Source organism: Uloborus diversus, chromosome 3 (assembly GCF_026930045.1).
Source record: "Uloborus diversus isolate 005 chromosome 3, Udiv.v.3.1, whole genome shotgun sequence".
NCBI classification, from domain to species: Eukaryota; Metazoa; Arthropoda; class Arachnida; order Araneae; family Uloboridae; genus Uloborus; species Uloborus diversus.
In genome coordinates this window covers 112,101,534-112,122,116 of record NC_072733.1, presented here as the reverse complement: position 1 = coordinate 112,122,116, position 20,583 = coordinate 112,101,534, and the positions used below count along the sequence as shown (strand labels likewise).

The 20,583-nt window shown below is 33.8% G+C and overlaps 1 protein-coding gene across 1 annotated transcript; it reads right to left on the bottom strand.

The window, feature by feature from the left end:
* Positions 1 to 228: 228 nt before the first annotated feature.
* On the bottom strand, positions 229 to 20,214 carry LOC129218649 (protein phosphatase 1 regulatory subunit 3B-like). Its single transcript, XM_054852968.1, has 2 exons — positions 19,905 to 20,214; positions 229 to 1,977 (listed from the first exon to the last, which is right to left on the bottom strand). Exon 2 carries the CDS (start codon positions 1,945 to 1,947, stop codon positions 1,015 to 1,017), a length of 933 nt encoding a protein of 310 aa, XP_054708943.1. The 5' UTR covers positions 1,948 to 1,977; positions 19,905 to 20,214; the 3' UTR covers positions 229 to 1,014.
* Between the last annotated feature and the right edge of the window lie 369 nt (positions 20,215 to 20,583).

Below are 20,583 nucleotides of genomic sequence, written 5' to 3'. Positions count from 1 at the left end.
CTATGAAGATTGATAAAATTTGAGAAACCAACGACAACATTATCAAGCTACATAACACTTCCCTAAAACGAAAGAATGTGTAGAAAACTACAATAGCGAACAGAAAATGAGCATTAACATGGTTTAAAAAGTTCTGTAAAAGATTAAAAACACGGAAAGTAATCATACATTTGAAAATTAATAAACGAGAGAATAGAAAAGCAAACAATTTATTTAAAAACACACGTATAAAATAAATTTCTTTAAAAGAGCATATCTACAAGCTATGTACTCGAAGGTGCCCACACCCGAAAGAATAAGTAAACTTCTTAGTAAAACTTATACTCTTTACAGTTCAAGATAAACAAATCGAAATTTTAGATGAAAATATGTACAACTTGACATATATATATGTAATTGAAAACAACATTTGGTTCTCAAAGAAAACCTATTGGAATAAAAACATTTCTAAAATGTTCATTATGTGCATGTAATTACACAAACTACTAAGAATTTTTCTATCAAAATATTATGTACATATTTATTTAAATATTGAACAATATAAATGCGAATGAATATGCATAACACTACTTTGCTTTGAAACATCTTATATATTAATGCAAAAAAAATAGAGTTCGTTCTGTTACAGTCATTAAGATTTCATATATCTTATTTGAGTGCTTTTTGTAAAATATGGATCACTCATAAGTTTTGATCTGCAGACTAATTGCAAAATCAAAGTAGAAAAAATATTCAACAAGAGAAGCATAGTATTATAAAGTATAATCCATCTTTGCACTAAAGATATTTTATCACCCATATTTCACAACAATTAGTCTCGAAGGAAAAAGTCGAGGACAATATTTGTTCCATGAAAATCACTTCGAAATCACAAATCAGCGACTTCGGTTTTTCGAGTTCCACTTGGAAAGTAAACGTCCATTAGCCGTTCATCAGCTACTGGAAATATTTCAACATATTTTTGGTTTCCATTATGTGCCAACTTGAATGAAATTATCGGCACTCGTTTCATTTTCACCAGTAAGGTTGCCCATACATAAGAGAGCTCCAAGAATCAATTTCAGAAAATTTTTCAAGATTCTCCGAAAGGGACACAGTCATTTTATTGCTTGGCTTACTATATTTTGAGCGCTCACAGAATCCTGCCTCACCACAAGCGGGCTCCATTACGAGGCGATAATTGATTCCACCATTGTTGTCCCAGTACTCCTTACCATTGCATTTGAAACAAACACATAATTCTATAACTTGGTATCTGAAAGCCGCAGGTGAAACTCGTGTAGTGAAAGAAAATGTGTCGTAAACACTCTGTCTCTGCAGTCTATGTTTAACATAGGAAGCTGTTATGTCAACATAAGACACCCACCGATCGAAAGTAACTCTTACAAATACATTTTTTTCGTAAGCCAAGTTTCTTACCTTGATACTTCCATAAAGGTTGTCATCCGTTACTGACACGGATTCTAAAACAACAGCATTTGTTTGTAGAAACCTTATAAGGGCTTCATCTTCCCATGGTGGATGTTGAAAAGAAAGTTTCCATTTCTTCTCCAAGACGACACTTTTTTTCGCATCGCCGATCAGAAGTGTCAAAACTTGATCTGCCCACTTAGTTGAACCAGGAATCTCTCGAACTTCAACTAAACTGAATCCTCTATCATCGGCGAAACTAACTTTTTTCTTTCGTGCTCCAAATGATAGAACATCGGCGGAAGCAGCACTATTCTTTTCTTTGGAAGTAAGATCTTTATGATATGGTTGTCTTTTACAAGGCGGCTGCTTGTGGTGGGATTCGACTAGAAAATGATTCCTTGGCAGGGACAAACTTCTTCGAAATCTACTGTCGTTGTATGCATTTGTAACAGCGAAACGACCTTCTCCAAAAGGCGTATACTCGAAGAACGGAGACGCAGCAGCAGATAAAAACATTTCCAAATCTACAGGCATTATGTACTTCTTCTGTTGCCAGAGAGCAATCTGAAAAGAAAAAAGCTATTTCAATATTTAAAATTTCAGGGAAGCAAATTTATTTTAGCTTTATATTCTGATTTTATATACAATATAGCCAAGGTTAACTTGGTAACGGAACGCAATGCAAAGCCTTTCTGGTACAGTTATTTAGGGTATCTTGAAGCCTGTCCGGATGATCCCATTGCGCCTCTTCATATTTTTCATATTACAGTATTCATAAAAGTCGAAATCTTATTTTATGTCCTCGTCAGCAAATTAGCAAAGAATAAATCACTGGGATTTCTGTTTCCTCCCGATCTCCTGTCATGAGAGTCATCCTGTGTTTCATACAAATTTTTCTCACCTATTTTAAAATCGTGCTTAAAGTATAAATAATGTCAGAATTTTTATTGTTTTCTTCTTTGGTAACTTAACTTTTTGTAACTTAAAGATTTTGAGTGCATTATTAAAGCTATCATAAGTACTCCAACATTGCATTCAGGTTACTCAGCGGGTTTTAGAATATGTTTACTAGCTCTTCTTGAAGATATACGAGGAAGAAGGTTCATACTTCAGATGATGCTTGTGAAAATAATCGTTTTATGAGCGGTGAAAGCTGGAAAACGCTTGAATGGAAAAATATTGCGAGATTGGGAATCCCGCGGGATCAATCCCGCTAAATATCCTGCAGGATCCCGCGGGATTCGGGATCGGAAACCCTATGGGAGATACTACTAAGTCTTGACGTCAGATATTGGTGTTATGAACAGAATTACTGTAGATTCTCTCTGTTCTGAACACTAATAGGACTGATCAAAAGTGTACAGATTATGGAGGCTTTTATTTTAATGACTTGATAATGCGAATATGTATTCGCTGAGACCATCAAATTGCGTTCAGAATACCGGGGTGCTCACATTATCACATCAGAGAGTGTTCAAGTAGAGAGAGTCCACTGTAATGTGTTCAAAGCAACTTAAAATAAACTTCAGAAGTTCCAAACGTACCAGTAAAATATTGCACAGACATTAAAAAAAAAAATAGAAGACATTGAACAGTCATATTTAAGGCAACTTTTTTATCGTGATTTTTCAGCTAAAGGAAAGTAAAATATCAGCGTTTAAGATATCAAACTTGGGGAAACAAATTATTTTGAACGACTCTACAGTTTGTACATAAAGAAATTAATTAAACTTTCTCCAGTCAAAAAAAGGGGGGGGGGAGAGCAGAAAAGAAAGACGCAATTAAATGAATTAACGAATTTTGTCTACTAACCATACTATCTCAGCAAAAACAACCCTGTCGTAAACATTTCCACCCCAAGAAAACCTTAAACCTTCTTTCCCACAAAAAAAAAAAAAAAGAAAACCTTCATCCTAAACCAAAAAAAAAAAAAAAAAACCCCTCAGCCTTAAAAAGTCATGATATCTAGTTTGCCCGCCAAGTATCTGCCAAACTATCATCCCCCCTGTTCTCCTCTTTCATCACACCTACTTCAGTTAGATCCTCCTCCCACCTTCAACTCCTCAGAGAAATATGAATAGGTCCTTTAAATTGTTTATCTTGTTTGGCGGAAAGCTTTTTTGGTTGAGGTGGTTGCTTGGTGAGTAAAAAGCCTCCCGCCAAACTAGATAAACAATTTAAAGGATCTATCCATATTTCTGAGGAGTTGAAGGGAGGAGGATCTAACTGAAGTAGGTGTGATGAAAGAGAACAGGGAGGATGATAGTTTAGCAGATACTTGGCGGGCAAACTAAATATCATGACTTTTTAAGGCTGAGGTTTTTAAGGATAAAGGCTTTCTTTTTTGTGGGAAAGAAGGTTAAACGTTTTCTTGGCGGGGGAATTTTTACAACAGGGTTGTTTTTGCTGAGATATCACATCTTTTTGCATTGATTTTATTACTTTGTATTTTAGAATTGAGAATTTCAAGTCATAAATATTCAATTGAAACAACGTTGTTTTGTGTTTTTAAGGAATAATAATGGTAAGCTTAATTTTACGTCATGTTATTTTCTGACCAGTAAGGTTCTATGTTCGTTTGGTGAGAGTTGGGCCGTTTAAATTTTATTGCAATTCTTGTATCCTCTCTGCTGCAAAGAAAACTGCTTGGATAACAAAATGCTATATATTTAATTATATTGTTTTCAAGTATTTTACAAGTTCGCCATAAATTCTATTAGTTTTTTTATTTGGTAGATTATTCAACATTTTCATGAAGTTTTTTTTTTTTTTTAAATGTTTTACAACTTCCGGTTTCTATCAATATAGCTTTTATTAAATGACTTCTTTTCTTAAATCGCGGATTTTTTTACGTTTTATGGGATAGTTTAAATTATTGGGTAATTTATCTTTCTTTTCATGGAACTCTTTGTCTTGTTTAATACCCAGTTTTGTTTAAAAGTTCACTAAAAAGATAAAATAACGTATGTTACGACCAAGCAAAAAAAAAAGAAGTCTTTAAATATTTTAAATTTGAATGGGTCAGAAGATGTATGCAACTTTACTCTACGTGAAATCGCGGATATCACAAATTTGCCACAGCAACTGCGTATGCGCGTGGACTTAGCTCATTTCAAAAGTCTTGCTTAAATTAATTGCAAAAATTTTGTCTGTTAAATTGCTGCAAAACACGGATATCCACACACATATATCATATATTTCAATTCATAATGTGTTATGTTTGCGAAAAATGCATTAATTTAGAAAATAGGCAAACCAATAAATAAGTGCTATTCTTCGCTCTCAATTATGAAGTTAGATGTATCATATACATATGCGTAGAGTTACATATAATATGTCACGCAAAATATTTTCATGGTTTAACCCCACTTTCGCCGACATTTAAAATTTCTTCCACCTTAAATATATCAAAACTGAAAAACAGGAAGAAAAGAAATTTCGCATCGGCGAAATTGGGGTTGGGGGGGACTGTATTTTAATCTCATTCTTTAATGTTTCTCTGCTTAAATATAAACAAACTACATAGAATCTTAAAACAGAAAGCCCAATGAGCTAAGTCTGCGCGCATGCGCAGTCGCTGTGGCAAATTTGTGATATCCGCGATTTAACGTCTAGGATGGACTGTTGGATCTGTTTTATTAGTGTTGATTAAATTTCATTTCCAAAGACAACTTTTGAATAATCGTTAGATCTTAGATTTGTTCTAGCCTTGCAATTGCATTCAGAGATTAACAAACCCTATAAGCTGAGAGTAAGTACATATCAATTTAGGGGAAATTAGTGATTTTCAAACTTTAATTACTCCAGCCCATGATGTCCATGGGGTCGAATTTTTGTATATGTCCTCAATGCCCCCCAAAGAATATGTATACAAAAAATCATTGCCATAGCCCCCCGGGGGGCTGCTGCAGAACCCCGGGAAGGTACGATTTGTGGAGTAAAAACGAGGGGGGAGCGGGTCAAATGACACAAAAGGCACATTAGTAGGGCACAAGGAATGTGTGTGCGAAATTTCAGCTTGATTCCTTTTTTCGTCTGAGCTGTAGTCCTGTCAAAGAAAGCGAAAACTTTTTTTAACAGCGATTTTATAACTTTAATACCTCCTCCCCCTGATGGTCCAGGGAATTGTAGTTTGGTTTACGGCGTCAGGGGCCACTAGAGATTGAGTGTACCAAAAATCAACTCCGGGAGTCTTCATGGGGTTGAGATACAGAGGGGTGAAAAACCCAAAAAACCCCAACTTGTTCTGTCGTGTGAACTTGTTCTTGGTCGCTTTTATTTTCTTTCGTCTTCGGGGGTGGATTTGCTTCTGTTGGCTGCTGACGTTTGGTTTCCTTGGTGGGGCGGGACGCTCCCCCGTCCCATGATATGTAAAAGCCAATTATGAAAATTTTTAGCTGTCGAAATGCATGACCGTTAGTATTTGAGAAGTTGACATTGAAAAGGAGTTAAGTGACAAAAACAAATTTTACAGAAGATGGAAAAAAAGAATGGGAGTCGTTAAAATATTTGCTAAAACCAAACATCGAATAGTTTTGTTCAAAAATCTATTTACAGGCTACATATGAATCATTTACGGTGGCTGTAGCATTTAGTTTTAAATTACTCCTAATAGTTTTTTCTTCAGCTGCAAAATTTTCGTCACAAAACTCCTTTTCAACTCTTCATTTATAAAGTTTTCGAAAACTTGCGTTTGCATATAGGTAGTTGACTGCAATGGGCAAACCATATATGTTCTAAGGGATGTATATACTGGCGTGAAAAGGTAGACGGCAGTATCTGCGAAATTTTCATTTTCCTTATTTTTTTTCTTTTCCCTCGCATTTTTGTCATCTATTGTACTTTAGCTTCATTGTACAAGCTTGCTTATTTGTTTTCCGCTGAAAATAAGTACGAAAAAACCCGTCAAATTCCAACATTTCCTGATTGTCAGTGTGAATTCTAAAACTCGTTTCTTGAAATATCTCAAAAACTCATTTCTGCAGGTTGCCCTTTACCTTCCCACGGTAGTACAGTAGACTACAGGATGACCAAAATAAAAAAAGGCAAAAACAAATGAGCCTCTGATGTTTTGCAGCCCTCTTATTTTGTTCACACTATGCCACAAGCCTGTGAATTGAAAACTGTTACATTAAAAAGAAACCACGCACGAAATTGAACTTTTTTTTTTGTAGCCCAAATAGTCATACTTATACTTTTCTCCGCACGCACCCCACCTCTTAGCCGTAGGCCTTAGGTTCCACCGCCCGGGGGGTCCGCGTAGCGGGCCCCCCGCACAGTCATACTTATACTGTATGGATTATTCGTTTAGTATTGCATGTAATTATTATTAGTATCATCATCATTCAATCCTTAACCAAATGGCTAGTAAAAATTAATCCTATATTAAAATCATTTCCAATCCCAATATTGTATAGGAATTTGAAAATTAAGAGTTGAATAAAAAATAGTTAGAATAGAAGAGGGTTATTTGAGACACATTTCATGCAGAAGAAAATATTACTGTACGTATTTAGTACAACAACTAAACTACCAGTATATATTATCAAACACACACACACAAAAAAAATCTTGAATCAAACACAAAGGTTTTTTTACCTTTTAAATGCATGCTACTTTCGTCTAAATTAAATATTACTTCCTATTTTTCATGAAGAGTAACACGGTCTTAAGAAGTTAGGAAATGGCATTACCACAAAAAAAGATAGTTTCTTTTCTCGTTGCGCAGAGATAATCTGTGAATGAAATAAGCAACAGTCTTGTTTTCAAGCAATGAATTACATTTTATCCAGTCTAATTCAACTAAAACAGAAAACTATGAATTGCTGTTTATTTAAACCGTTTACGACGGGTAAGTGAACCATGAAGCAATCTTCCGCTTAAAACTTTATCTGAAATTATACGTAACAAACAAACGAATCGGGAATGGATTATTTGAATACTCAGATTTCACAATGTCTGAAATACCATTTGTCTCTAAACCAGTTGGATGCACACCAACCGAATAAACATTGTCTGAAAAAGCGTGCTCTCAGACAGACAAATTAATGTTGAAATATCTAAAATTCACTAAAACTATGTTCTGAGCATGGGAGGTTGGTAGTTTTAAAAGGAAATTAAAAAGACAGCGTATTAGCTATCAATACTATGTTTTCTAATATGTATCAATGAACCATATACATAATAAACTTACAGTAAATTACTAACGTACAGTAATCATGAACTATATCGATAATAATCGAAAAATGTAATACCTTTAAGTACTAATTGGCGTAAGTCATAGTAATTAAAATAAAACAAATAAATACAGAGTAATTATTTATAAATTTTTTAAAAACATACTTTTAATTTAAAAGATGAATAATATCTAACATTTGTCTTGCAAAGATAATTTAAGTTTTTTAATCTTCATGCATTTAATGTCTTTAACTCAAAAATGTTGGCTATACCCATTTTACCCCGTACAACTAAAAGTGCTATAAAATTTTTGTAAATATTACAATTTACTTATTTTTTGAGTTTTCTGTTGGAAAAATTCTTTTTCTATCAAATCCAAATAAAAAACTTCTAAAAATCTTCCTGTAAATTTTTTTAGAAAGAAGTTTATCACTCACTATAAACGCATTGTTTTGTGTTCTGAAAATTAAAACTGTTGCTAAGCCTGGTAAATGAGTTGCAAGATTTTTTTTTCCTCAAGTCAAAAAGTTGCCTGATATGTAAACATTTTCATCATATTTTTTTATTTTCAAAAAATGTTGTCCAGTAGAATAAAATTAAGAAAATTGCAACTATACCCATTTTACCCCGGCTACCCATTTTACCCCGGGTCTCCGTACTTTTTACTAATCTACTAAAACTGAGAATCATTTTTATTCAAAAATGACAACTGGAGCATATCCTTTTACGTGACAAAAGTTGCAGAACAGTTGGTCTATTATGTCTCGAGAAATCCATAAAAATGTGAATTTTGAAAGTGTTTCCATACTTTTGTTGATATAGTGTATGTAATTAAGAAGAAGAATTATTTGTACGCGATACTCAATAAATCCTATATATACCATCTTCAGTCTTGAAATTTGATACAGAATTACTCTGGACCCCCCCCCCCATAGGTTGCCCTCGAAGCTTTTTTCAATTTATTCTTTAAACTAAAATGTATAATAAATTTTCTACGAGCGAATAATTCCGCACTCTTTAACATTTTAGATCAATCAAAAGAGCATTTTTTTCTGTTTAAGATGAAGTTCGTTACAAGTTATTAGAGGAGGAATTATAGTTCTATTCAATGCAGTGAGAATCCTCAGCTAAGTAACTAACTCAATTTATTTCAGAAACCAGCCCCCCCCCCCTCACCAAGCGTCAAGCTCTAAAACTTAAAAAAAGCATTTGTACCGTCATATTAAAATTTTCTATAAGGATTGCAATATTTTAAACTAAAAGGAATACACATTGAAGTATATTTCTTTCAGTAAAAAACGCAGTAATACCATTAAATAATTCAATATGATTATATGAATATTTTCCTAAAATTTGAAATTTTGTCGTTAGACTTTTCAGAAAATAAAAAGAACCAAGATTTAATTCACAAGAGCATTACATAAAACAAATTGTTCAAATTTAACGTCATCCTTGGGCATATTCTCTTGCATCATTACGGATCGTATTGATTTGATCATCTTTTCTCAAATTTTCTTTAAGTTATTTATGCGTATTTCAATCAATTAAAAGCAGTGATTCTTTTTAGCGGGAATTTTTTGCGCTGTCTTTTGACTGATCGGTATTTAAATAGGAATGCTTTTTTTTACTTAATATCTTTTTTCTTCGGAAGAGAGAAATGGGAGTTTCATTTACCATGTTTGAAGAAAACTTCTTTCTTAGGAAGGGAATTTTCATTTTGTTCGAATTGTATATAATACGTATCATTTTAATTTGACTTTTTTTCCCCCATAAGAAATTTTTGCTGATTTTTGTTAGGAATATTTGCGCGTTTTTTCTGGATGATCAGGATTAAGTAAGGTGCGTATTTTAATGTTAATTATTATTTCTGGGGAAGGGGTGCATTTATATTTTTTTCAAATGCGTAAAGAAAAAATATTTCGGGGAGATTTTCATTTTCTCCTAGTAGTAACGCGTGTTAGAAAAATATTCTTTCTTTTGAGGTTGATGGGAATTTTCTTTGTGCTTGAAAAGTATCGAGTGCATATTTTAATTTATTTTTTCTTAGGCGAGGGCTGATTTTCGTTTACCTCTAATTGCATTTACGTATTTTAGTTAAACAATTTTCCGCGATTCTTTTTAGCAGGAATTTAACACGTAGTTTTAGATGACATGAATTTTAAATCGGACCTTTATTTTAATGATTTTTTTTCCCTTTGAGAGGGTGATTACTTTGTTTTAATTGTAATGCGTAATTTTAACCAAAAAAAAAAAAAAAAAATGAAAATGAGGTTAATTTTTTTCGAATTATAAAATGCGTACTTCAATTAAATTCTTTTTACTTCCGAGGGAGGGTTTTTTTTTTTACTTGGTTCTACTTGTAATGCGTATTTTAATTACATTGCGTATTTTAATTGCATATTTTTGCCAGACATATTTGGTCGGTTTTTTGATTGATTATTATTCAAACAGTGATGCTTATTTAAAATCATCGTCCTCGAGGGAGTAGGGAGGAGGATTGTTAGTGAATTCGCGATAACTCGAAGTCCGGTAACTCCTCAAATGTTACTATAACTCGAAGTTTTTATCAAGTCCCGACACCTTTGTCTTTAATTCCATGCTAATTATTCTCAATATCTCGAAGTTAACTTCCTTTAACTTGAAGTTTTGTCAAAGATGACTCGAAATTTATTTCGAAAGAACGAAAAAAAAAAGTAACTATGAGGGAAAAATTAATTCACCTTCACTTGCAATTCCTGCTCAATAGACCTCTTAAGCAAGAAAAGCAATGTGCGATAAAGGAATTAAACGTGCGGGGGGGGGGATGAGTTAGCTTGTTTTAATTTGTTGTACTGTACTGTTTACACTTTGACATGTTGCTGGACTATGAATTTGCTTTTAAGCTGTCAAGTCAACTGATTTTACCTTTATTCAAAAGCTGACCTAAGTTAAGATGTTTTCCCCTTCATTCTTTAGTCGATCATTTGCTGATAAGTTCCTGAGAAACAAAGTAAGTTTTCTTTACTATTAAAGATGTCCAAGCAAGTACTCTGTCAACGATATTAAAAGAAAAAGAGAAACTTCTAATTGTGCTTAAAACTTTTAAGTTCTGTAATTTTGTCTGTTATATGTACATATTAAAGTATTCGGTGGTTTTTAATATTAAAATGTCGAAAACCGAAACTAGCGGTGAGTCAAACTTCCGAATGGTCGAAGTTTTTCGTCGGTCCCTTTAGATTCGAGTTATCGCAAATTGACTATACATATTTTGTTTTAAATACTTATGTATATTTTAATCAAAATATTTTTTCTTCGACGGAAGGGGGAGATACAAGATAGTAGTCATTTTTTCTTGAGAGGACGGTAATTGTAAGTTTGCTTCAATTTTAATGCGTACATTCTTTTTTTTTTTTTTTTTTTTGAGAAGGGGGGGGGGGGGTCATTTTGTGCTAATTGTAACTTTTGTAGCTAGTTGTTGTTGCTTTGAAGGAGTTTTTGGTATTCTAATAGGGCTTTATTTCAATTACTAGACATTCAAGGCTTGGAGCATATATTAAATTATGTGTGAGCATTTTATTTAAAGAAAATGATCCTTTTTACTTCAGAGGATGAGGACTTTCATTACACAAAGAACTTCGTTTAGATTCGTAGCACATTTATCACCTTGCGGATACAGCTAGTAAATACGAGTAAATAAACAAATGAAGGAATTTCCGTAATTGTCGCTAGAAGTTAGGTAATTATTTTTGGTAAACTAATTGGAAAACGGAATTTAAAATAATGCTGTAAGTTTAAAAACCCACCCCACATCTCTCTCTCTCTCTCTATCATACAGGGTGCGGCAAGATAACTACCTTATTTCAAAACTCAATATAAATTCATTTTGTAAATGAGAATGTTTTGTCATCTTTAAATTATGTTGATACATATCTAACAGTTTTGTTTTACGCAGTTTTGAGTCTCATACCAGGTAGGTGAAGCCCCCCCCCCATTTATTGTCTGTGTAATGAATGAGTCGATTTCTTGACGTTTCTCGCGACCTCTTCTAACATAAAAATGGGTACGTTGTCAATTTCTGACCGGATATTAACCTTCAGGCCTTGTAGTTCCTTGGACGGTTTTCATGATACGAGGTACCAAAATATTCTACAAAACATTGCAAGGGGCCAAGTATGGAAGCAAGATACTGCACATCACCTCTTATTGAGATAACACATTTTGGGAAGTACAGTAGGCGCCGCTTAATGTGATCACGGTTAATGTTATCATTCGCTTAATGTTATCAGAATCACGAAGTCCCGGAACACTTGTATCCCTATTGGAAAAAAAATGATACCGGAAAAAAATATACCGGCTTATGAAACACCGGAACCGGTATCATACTTCCGGTATGTCAGTATTTATACCGGAACCGGTGTTCCATAAGCCGGTATAATTCAGATCCCGGTATCCCATACCGGAACCAGTGTTCCATAAGCCGGTATAATTCAGATCCCGGTATCCCATACCGGAACCGGTATTCCATACCAGAACCGGTATTCCAATAATACAGGAACCGGTGCTCCATACCAGAACCGGTATTCCATACCGGAACCGGTGTTCCATAAACCGGTATACTTCATATCCCGGTATTCCATACCGGGACCAGGGTTCAATACCGGAACCGGTATTCCATACCGGAACCGGTGTTCCATAAACCGGTATACTTCATATCCCGGTATTCCATACCGGGACCGGGGCTCAATACTGGAACCGGTATTCAATACTGGGACCGGTGTTCCATAAACCGGTATACTTCATATCCCGGTATTCCATACCGGGACCGGGGCTCAATACCGGAACCGGTGTTCCATTAGCCAGTATACTTCAGATCCCAGTAGTCCATACCGGAACCTGTGTTCCAGTATACTTCAGATCTCGGTAGTTCCTACTGGAACCGGTGTTCCATAAGCTGGTACGTTGAATCGTGAAGACCTGAAAAGCGAAACATTTCACATACTTTTGCAATGGCATTGATGTTAAGAACTGAACCACAGTGACAGAGTAAAGCGACAAATTGAATCGTGAAACCTGATTTTACTGCTAATATGTTTTCATGAAATCATTTTGACCCTGCTTTATTTATAGTCATTAGGAAGGCTAATCTAACATGAAATTTTTTACGTTTGAATTTAAAAGGCATATTACTATGGGATGAAATAAGTGGTATCTGAGGTATGACATAAATATTAGTGTTATATAATAATCACTAATTTTTTTGCTACAATAATATTTTTCTTCAGTTTTATAATTATCAGTCCCCTTTTTCTCCAGTAAAGTGCCTGATTAATCTGTAAATGTGTTCGGAAACACTTGCGGAATTCTTTTGATTTGAAGTACACATTGTGCATTTGTTCACCTTAGCCTATCAGCAGCATTTCCTACTGATCTGAGTTTAGATTTTTCATCCAGGGCCAGATTTGGAAATGTGGAGGCCCCTAATCAGGGTTCGAAAAAAATCATATTTTCGAAAATATCCGATACATTGATATGTATTCGAATATTTTGATATATATATATATATATATATATATATATATATATATATGTATATATCCGATATTTTCGACCCGTGAAAGTTGGGATATTTTGTAAAAATTTTACTTTGGGGGCCCCTTTGTTGTGGAGGCCCCGGGGTAGTAGCCCCGCCTGCTCTCCCCTAAATCCGGCCCTGTTTTCATCTAAAGACTCCGTTGCCTACTGCTCTCTTCGTGAATTATATTCAAGTGCTCTGAAGCCCAGTGACTCAGTGGTAGTGCTTTGCGCGCTACCACGTTGCAGGTCTGGGTTCGATCTCCCGGTCGGGCATGATTGATTCAGCCATTCATCCCTTCAGTGCGTCGATAAAATGAGTACCAAACATGCTTGGGAACTAAACCCTGGGAGTTCTGCATTAGGCTGACCTCTTAGCAGGAACATCTGCCTAGCTCCCCAGAGCCCTTGGTCAGGAGGAGTGAGATGGGTACAGTAGGCCTTGGCCCTCATAAGATGTCGTGCCACTGGGTTTGGTTTTTTTACTCTTAAAACACTCATCCTAACATTTTTTACTAAATCACTGCTTTTAGAGAATGTCAGAAGTTGCTTGTTCTTTGCAACTGTTAAGCATTGAAAAAAATATATACACACATATTTTGACACTGAACATAGTATAATTAGTATAATTAATGACCATGAAATGTTTTTAAGCTGCTTAGTCTTTATAGTATGTAAACATTGTAGGGTTTTTTTTTTCACTAATTTCTTTTGCATTCAGTAAATGTAGGAAACAAAGATTATATTATGTTTGTAATTTTGGTACAAAAATGTTCCCTTACATATTTTTCTCAAAAGATAATGAAATTGCTAACTTATGCTTTATAATAATCTAATGCAGGAGTTGCATCTCAAATTAATTGTCCCTTTTGAATGTATGAAAACCATAAGTGTTATGAGATTTTTATAAAAAATCACTATCGTTTTTTTAATTCAAATGAAACTAGACTAATGTATTAGTGACCTGTGAGCGAGCGTAACAATGTTATGCTTTTTGATAGGAACTGTATGGGGAAATTAACTTTAGTTTTGTTGCAAAATAAACCTTAAATTATCTGGCATGCCGGAAAATTCAAATTTCCGGCATACTGGTCAACCTCGCTTTTCAGGGTAATATGGTATTAAAAAATCTAGATTAAATTGATACTCGTTTCAAAATTCCCTCGTAAGATTTCATACTGGCATTTAAATTTACAGTGTGGTTAGTTACAGGTTTAAAAATTTCTAGTACGTTTAAAAACCACTATTAAAAATCCAGATTAAATTGATACTGGTTTCAAAATTTCCAGTATGTTTCAAACTAGCATTAAAAAATCCAGATTAAATTGATTCTGGTTTCAAAATTTCCAGTACATTTAGAAACCAGTATTAAAAGAACCAAGTTAAATTGACTGGTTTCAAAATTTCCAGTATGTTTAAAAACCGGCATTAAAAAATCCAGAATAAATTGATACTGGTTTCAAAATTTCCAGTATGTTAAAAACCGGCATGAAAAAAATCCAGATTAAATTGATACTGGTTTCAAAATTTCCAGTATAAATTGATACCGGTTTCAAAATTTCCAGTATGTTTGAAAACCGGTATAAAAAAATCCAGATTAAATTGATACTGGTTTCAAAATTTCCAGTATAAATTGATATCGGTTTCAAAATTTCCAGTAAGATTTCATACCGGAATTTAAATTTCCGGTATGATTTTCTTTTTTCCAGTACAAATCATACTGGGTCCGGTATCATTTTGATACTGGTTTTAGGTTTTTTTTCCAATAGGGATGTTAACACACGTTAAAAAAGTCGGATATTGTTATCAGCGTCTTCGTTTATTGTTATCATTTTTTCATAAACTTTCAATTTTTTTCCCCGTTTTTGTTCCTCATTTAACAGAAATACATAGGCAAACCCTGATGAGACTAACTTTCTGTGTAGCATTTTGTGGTTTTCAATAACAGTTCAAAATTTTTCTAGCAATGAAGTTGCAGAAAGTTTGCCCCTAGTGACCACAGACTCCCCCTAAGAAAACTTTCTTTTGCATCTAAAAAAATTCAGTCGCTGGACATATTGCAGGCATTGATGTAGGACCTCCATTGTTGCCATTACTTTGTAAGCTGTTAAAGAATTGTGTCGATATTGAAAACAAAGCGAAGTTAAATTAAAATTTAAACAACAAGCGAAACCATACTGGAAAAGATAGAAAAGCTGAATGTGCTTTGAAACTTTTTTACGAATTTCAGGGAAAACGGTCATATTTTACTTCACCTATTACTATGTGATTAAAAATTGCATAATCTAGCTTTAACTTTTTATAATTCAGATACTTCCATTTTGTTAATTTAATAATTTATAATTTAAAACTGCGTTCAGTTGAGTCATTGTGATTTTAATTTGAGGTTGCCAAACTCAGTGCATCTTAATTGGAAAAAAATCATTATTTTGGGTCTCCTGGATTCTTTTCGGTTATTGTTATCAAATTATACTTGTCCCAAAGTGATCACATTAAGCGGCGCCTACTGTATTCCCTCAAAGCAAACAAAAATGCCCTTAAAGTATGAGCCGTTCTGTACGAACCAGTTGTCATCTGAGTCAAATTCATCAAATTATGTGGGGGGGGAAGAACTTTTTCAATTTATGGGCAATGGGCAACGTCACCCCTTTCATGTGATTGTTAAAACCTTGCAAAACAAAACTTAAGATAATCAACTACAAATGAAAAAAAAAAACATTCTGATTCACAAGACTGTCTTTACTGAGTTTTGAAAAACGGAAACTATCTTTGCCGGACCCAAGATATGCCTATTCATGTATAATGAAAATATTTTAACATTAAACTTATGCTCTCCTCATTTAGTTTATGATTGATCAGTCAATATTGTTTTACTGGATTTGACGGCTTCACTGGCTTTTTTTTTTTTTTAAACTAAAGATTACAAGTAGAGTTACATTAAACAAAACCAAATATGTGGCTTAGGATGCCCACGACAGAAGTCTCTTTAGTTAATTACAACCACAAAGATATTTCTGTCATGGGTTTGTGCTCCCGAATGATTTGCAGTAGCATTTTTGCGTTACTTTGGTGAATCAATGTACTGTCATTTTCTTGTGTACTAACTAAGCATACCTAATAATTTTTCTGTGGCTGGAAGAAGCAATATTATTCAAATTCACATACAAAAACTTTTCGGGAAAAAATGATTTCAACTAAATTTATGCACTCATTTGTTTCAATAAAATCTCACTGAAATGCAAACGTGTCTTGTATTTTATGCATTGATTTGAAAGTTGAAGGTAAAAATATAAAATCTCCGTTTTTTACAAACAATTGTTTGGAGAGAAAAAACCATGGTGTATCGTCACTTTCTGCACTAATAAATCACATCTCTCAAAATTTGGAAGAATTTCTGGTATAAAAACAATCGAGTTACTATTTTAACCAAAACAATGATCAAATGTAGGAGTTTTTTGTTAGGGTGTAAAAAGAAAGACTTAATATTGCCAAATAAACATATAAACTTTTCAACATGTGGAATTAGTGACATAGTGGTTTAATTTGATTTTTATGTCGGTTATATATTTCGACAAATTATCATCAGCATATTTCAAAACACTAAAAAATTAAAGTTATCAACTAAGTTATTTTTCAGATATAAATGTGATCTGAACCAAAATAAAAATCAATGAAAAATTAAATAAGAGCCATTAAATTACTGTCTCATAATCAGCATGTTCTAATCCCTTTAAGAAACTATTTTTAATGCTGCCTAAGACATACAATCCAAACGATGGTTAAAACGAACTTCAAAGGACAGCATATTTTGTTCACGCTGTGCTGTAATGGGAATTTCGTTGGAATGAAATTCAAGTAAAGTAATGGAGATTAAATCGGGACTGAAAATTTATTTCGTTGTAACAGATATTTCGATGTAAATGAAATGGTATTCGTTGTAATGAGATTTCATTATGTATCAAGTTTTTTCTCTGACGGACATGGTAAATAAAAAAAGGAGGTGGGGGGGGGGGGTCAAGATAAGTTTCGCAGGGGCGCAAGGGTGGAGCCAGCGTTTGGTTTTGGAAGGAGGTCATTCTTAGAAAGCGGGAGGGGGGGGGGTCCTGGGCGAATTTTTCAAAATAGAAGTAACCAAAACCCGGTTTTAGGCTACCTTTTGTCCCTTAAGAGGGGGGTCATGACCCCCTATCGGATCCGCGCCTGTAGGAGCGTTGTTACAATGTTGCGTCGTGTCTGCCACGTCAGTCACCGGTGACTGACACTGAATTTTCCGTTCAGATAAGGGTCATTCATCAACAACTGACACTAAACCTTTCTTTGAAATCGCAGGTTTCATGTGAGTTACAGAAATTACAAGGTTAGTAATTTATGATCATGCCATTAATGCATTTAAATATATTTTCACAAAACTTCAATGGAATTTGTTGCAGTTTTTTTTATACAAAAAAATGTTGTCCGTTAATACATTCGAACTGTGCTTGTGGCCTGCTTTGGAATCCCTCATAAACGCACGTGCTAAAAGAATGTTATCTTTAACAGATTTGGATAGCAGAATTACAGTAGATTTAAAAAAAAAAAACGGATTTCATTGTGATTCCTAACATCTGTAAAATCACAGCAATGACGCATCTTTAAAACCAAAAAATAGATTTTAATTTCCGTTGTTATGACACCGTTGACATTTCATGAGGCTTCGGTTCATTACTGTACCAGTTTCGTTCATATATAAGTCCCGAAATATTCTATGGATGTTCTTTTAGTCAAATGTGAAGAATGACTTCAAGAGTTAAGCACATAATATGTGCACTTCATAAACGTTTAAAAGTATTCGCACATTTTGAAAAATATTACATTTACACGAAATGTTTCTCCCCTTCTTTTTTATCAACAAAAACTTATTAAGATATAAGGCCTGGGCTCCGTTTTTTTTACAAGAGATGTGGGAAATTTATAAGTTTTTAGAACTTATTTTTCATTCTTAAAGTATCTGATTTTTTTCTAATGTGTACAAATGCGCAAAAATTTTAAAAAAAAAAGTAAAAAAGAAAAAGCTGAGTGGCAAATAAATTACTGGTAGATATATTACCATAAGCTGAACTTTTAAAGCACACAAGAACAATTAGAATATAAAACTTCATAATAATAATTAAACCTTAAGAAATTTAATCATTTCTTACGTATTTTAGACTGAGTTGTTTATAAATCAATAGGATCTTTACACAAAAACATACCGAATGAAGCAATCCGCTTGTTTCCAATTTCCATGGATAGGAAAAGAAAGATATTTCACTTCAACAAATATTTAATAACAATACATCAGGGATAGAGATGAATAATTTTGTTCAAACACAATGATTTTAAAGTATTGCAATACGCTTTCTATGTAAGAGTCATAATTTATAACCAAAATTTAGTTCATATCAATGCAATTCACTTGAAAAGAATCGCGAAAACCGACCACATTAAGGAGATAATTTTATTTTTTATTGTTGTTAAAATCTAACATTGTAAAAGTTTACTTTTGTATTTAGGAATAGGAACGCAATGAGATACGTAATCGAATTCAACTGGTAATATTAGTAGAAAGAGAATAGTAATAATTACTACATTGAGTATGAGTATCAAGGTTCGTAAAAATTAGTTTCTATACTTTTGGATTTTTTCCAGCAGAGGTCCTCCTCCCCAAGAACATCCCTCAAATACCACGAAGTTTCCAGAGAACGAAGACACATCCAAAAAGCCCCCCCCCCCCCCACCCGCTTAAATAGTTGAATGGCGCAGTCTGCGCCATAACTCCCAGTTCCCCTGCTGCTGGGCACCCAGTATTTTTCATACAAAAATACCGACTACGATATTATTAATACTGTAAGGATCTACTACTTCTAATTTATTCTTAGGCAATGATCGATAAACAAATCGGACCTTAGCAATCACTTTACACTTTACTCTACGATATATCAATTCCAACGTTTTTGCTTTGCAAACCACAAAATTCGAACCAAGAGTGTTTAAAAACTACATACATTCATTTTGAAAAACATTCAAACATTCATATCAAATAAAATGAAAAACTCAATGAAATATTTATGAGCTACATTGCATTCAATTTGCTGTTAACCACGCTGTTCCGCAAATATTAGAAAACACAGCTTTTTAATGTTTGCTAAGGTGTTAAAATAATTTAGTAATGCCTAAACGAAATAGGCTAAGTTATGTTGAAATTAAAAAGGATATAAACAAGTTATTTAAACTCTTTTATGTCAATTATTTTGAAAAATGTGTATATCAGTCATATGTAAATATTATAGTAAGCACAGCTTTTTAATGTTTGATAAGACGTTAAAATAATTTAATAATGCCTTAATTAAACAAGCTATGGCTAAGTTAAACGAAAATTAAAAGGGATATAATGACCAGTAAGTTATTTAACTATTTCATGTCGATTATTTTAAGTAATGCTTATCATTAAAATAAGATATATACTCATTCTGAATCACATTCAAACTAACACATCTACATCTAAAATACTGCATCAAATATTCATCACGTAGTTATCACGCAGTTCATTAATTATTTGGGAAATTACCTATTCAATATGTTCGTTAAGATGTTAAAATAATTCATAGATGATTTAAGGAAACAATGCAGGCTAATTTGAACTAAAATTAAAAGCGATGTAAAACTAACGATTAAAACTCTTTCAGATAAATTATTTTAATTATATGACTAACATGTAATATATTACAAAACAAAAGGTAACTTACATTTCTTCGTGTCCGATTTTAATCCGAAATTTCAGTGAATCACCTATGAAAAACTAACTGACAGCAACGCTCATAGCGTGGCTCAAAAAATCTTGCCGGTGTTTTGCTTCGGTGAACTGAAAACACAGGAGCTTTCGCGACAGCATTTTGAACGGTTTGGCGAGAGGCCAGTTTCTATCACAGGCATGTGTCAACTGAAGCTCTATTCCACTTGCACAGAGTGCATTGCTATTGGCGTAAATTTCACCCCACCTTTTTTATTTCTACATCGGGAGATAGCGCTTAGCGAGATAAGAGCGGGAAAAAAGTGTTTCTTATTTGGGCATGGAGAGCTAGTTACTGGATGAGGGTGATAAGACAGACTGCCAAGGGAGAGCAACTTAGGTCAGGATGATTTGACAGCAAACGGCGTAGTTTTGCCAATATCAGACGGGGAAAAAAACATTGCACAGATTTGGCGCCGGTGTTTTCTTATCTGAATAAGATTTTAAAACATGTATATACGTATGGGCTCATAATCAGTTTTGAATCACAAGTTCTGGTCAGCGAAGATGCTAGAAACAAGCTGATTATATTAACTGGCGACTACTCCCACAGGGGCGGATTCAGAAATACTTTTTAGAGAGGTAAAATAAACGGGATTCCCCATTGTAAAATGTTCATCACAAAGTTGAGATAA

What these genes read in the sequence shown, in the direction of transcription:
- LOC129218649 (XM_054852968.1), bottom strand. Translation starts at nt 1,947, where the DNA reads ATGCCTGTAGATTTGGAAATGTTTTTATCTGCTGCTGCGTCTCCGTTC.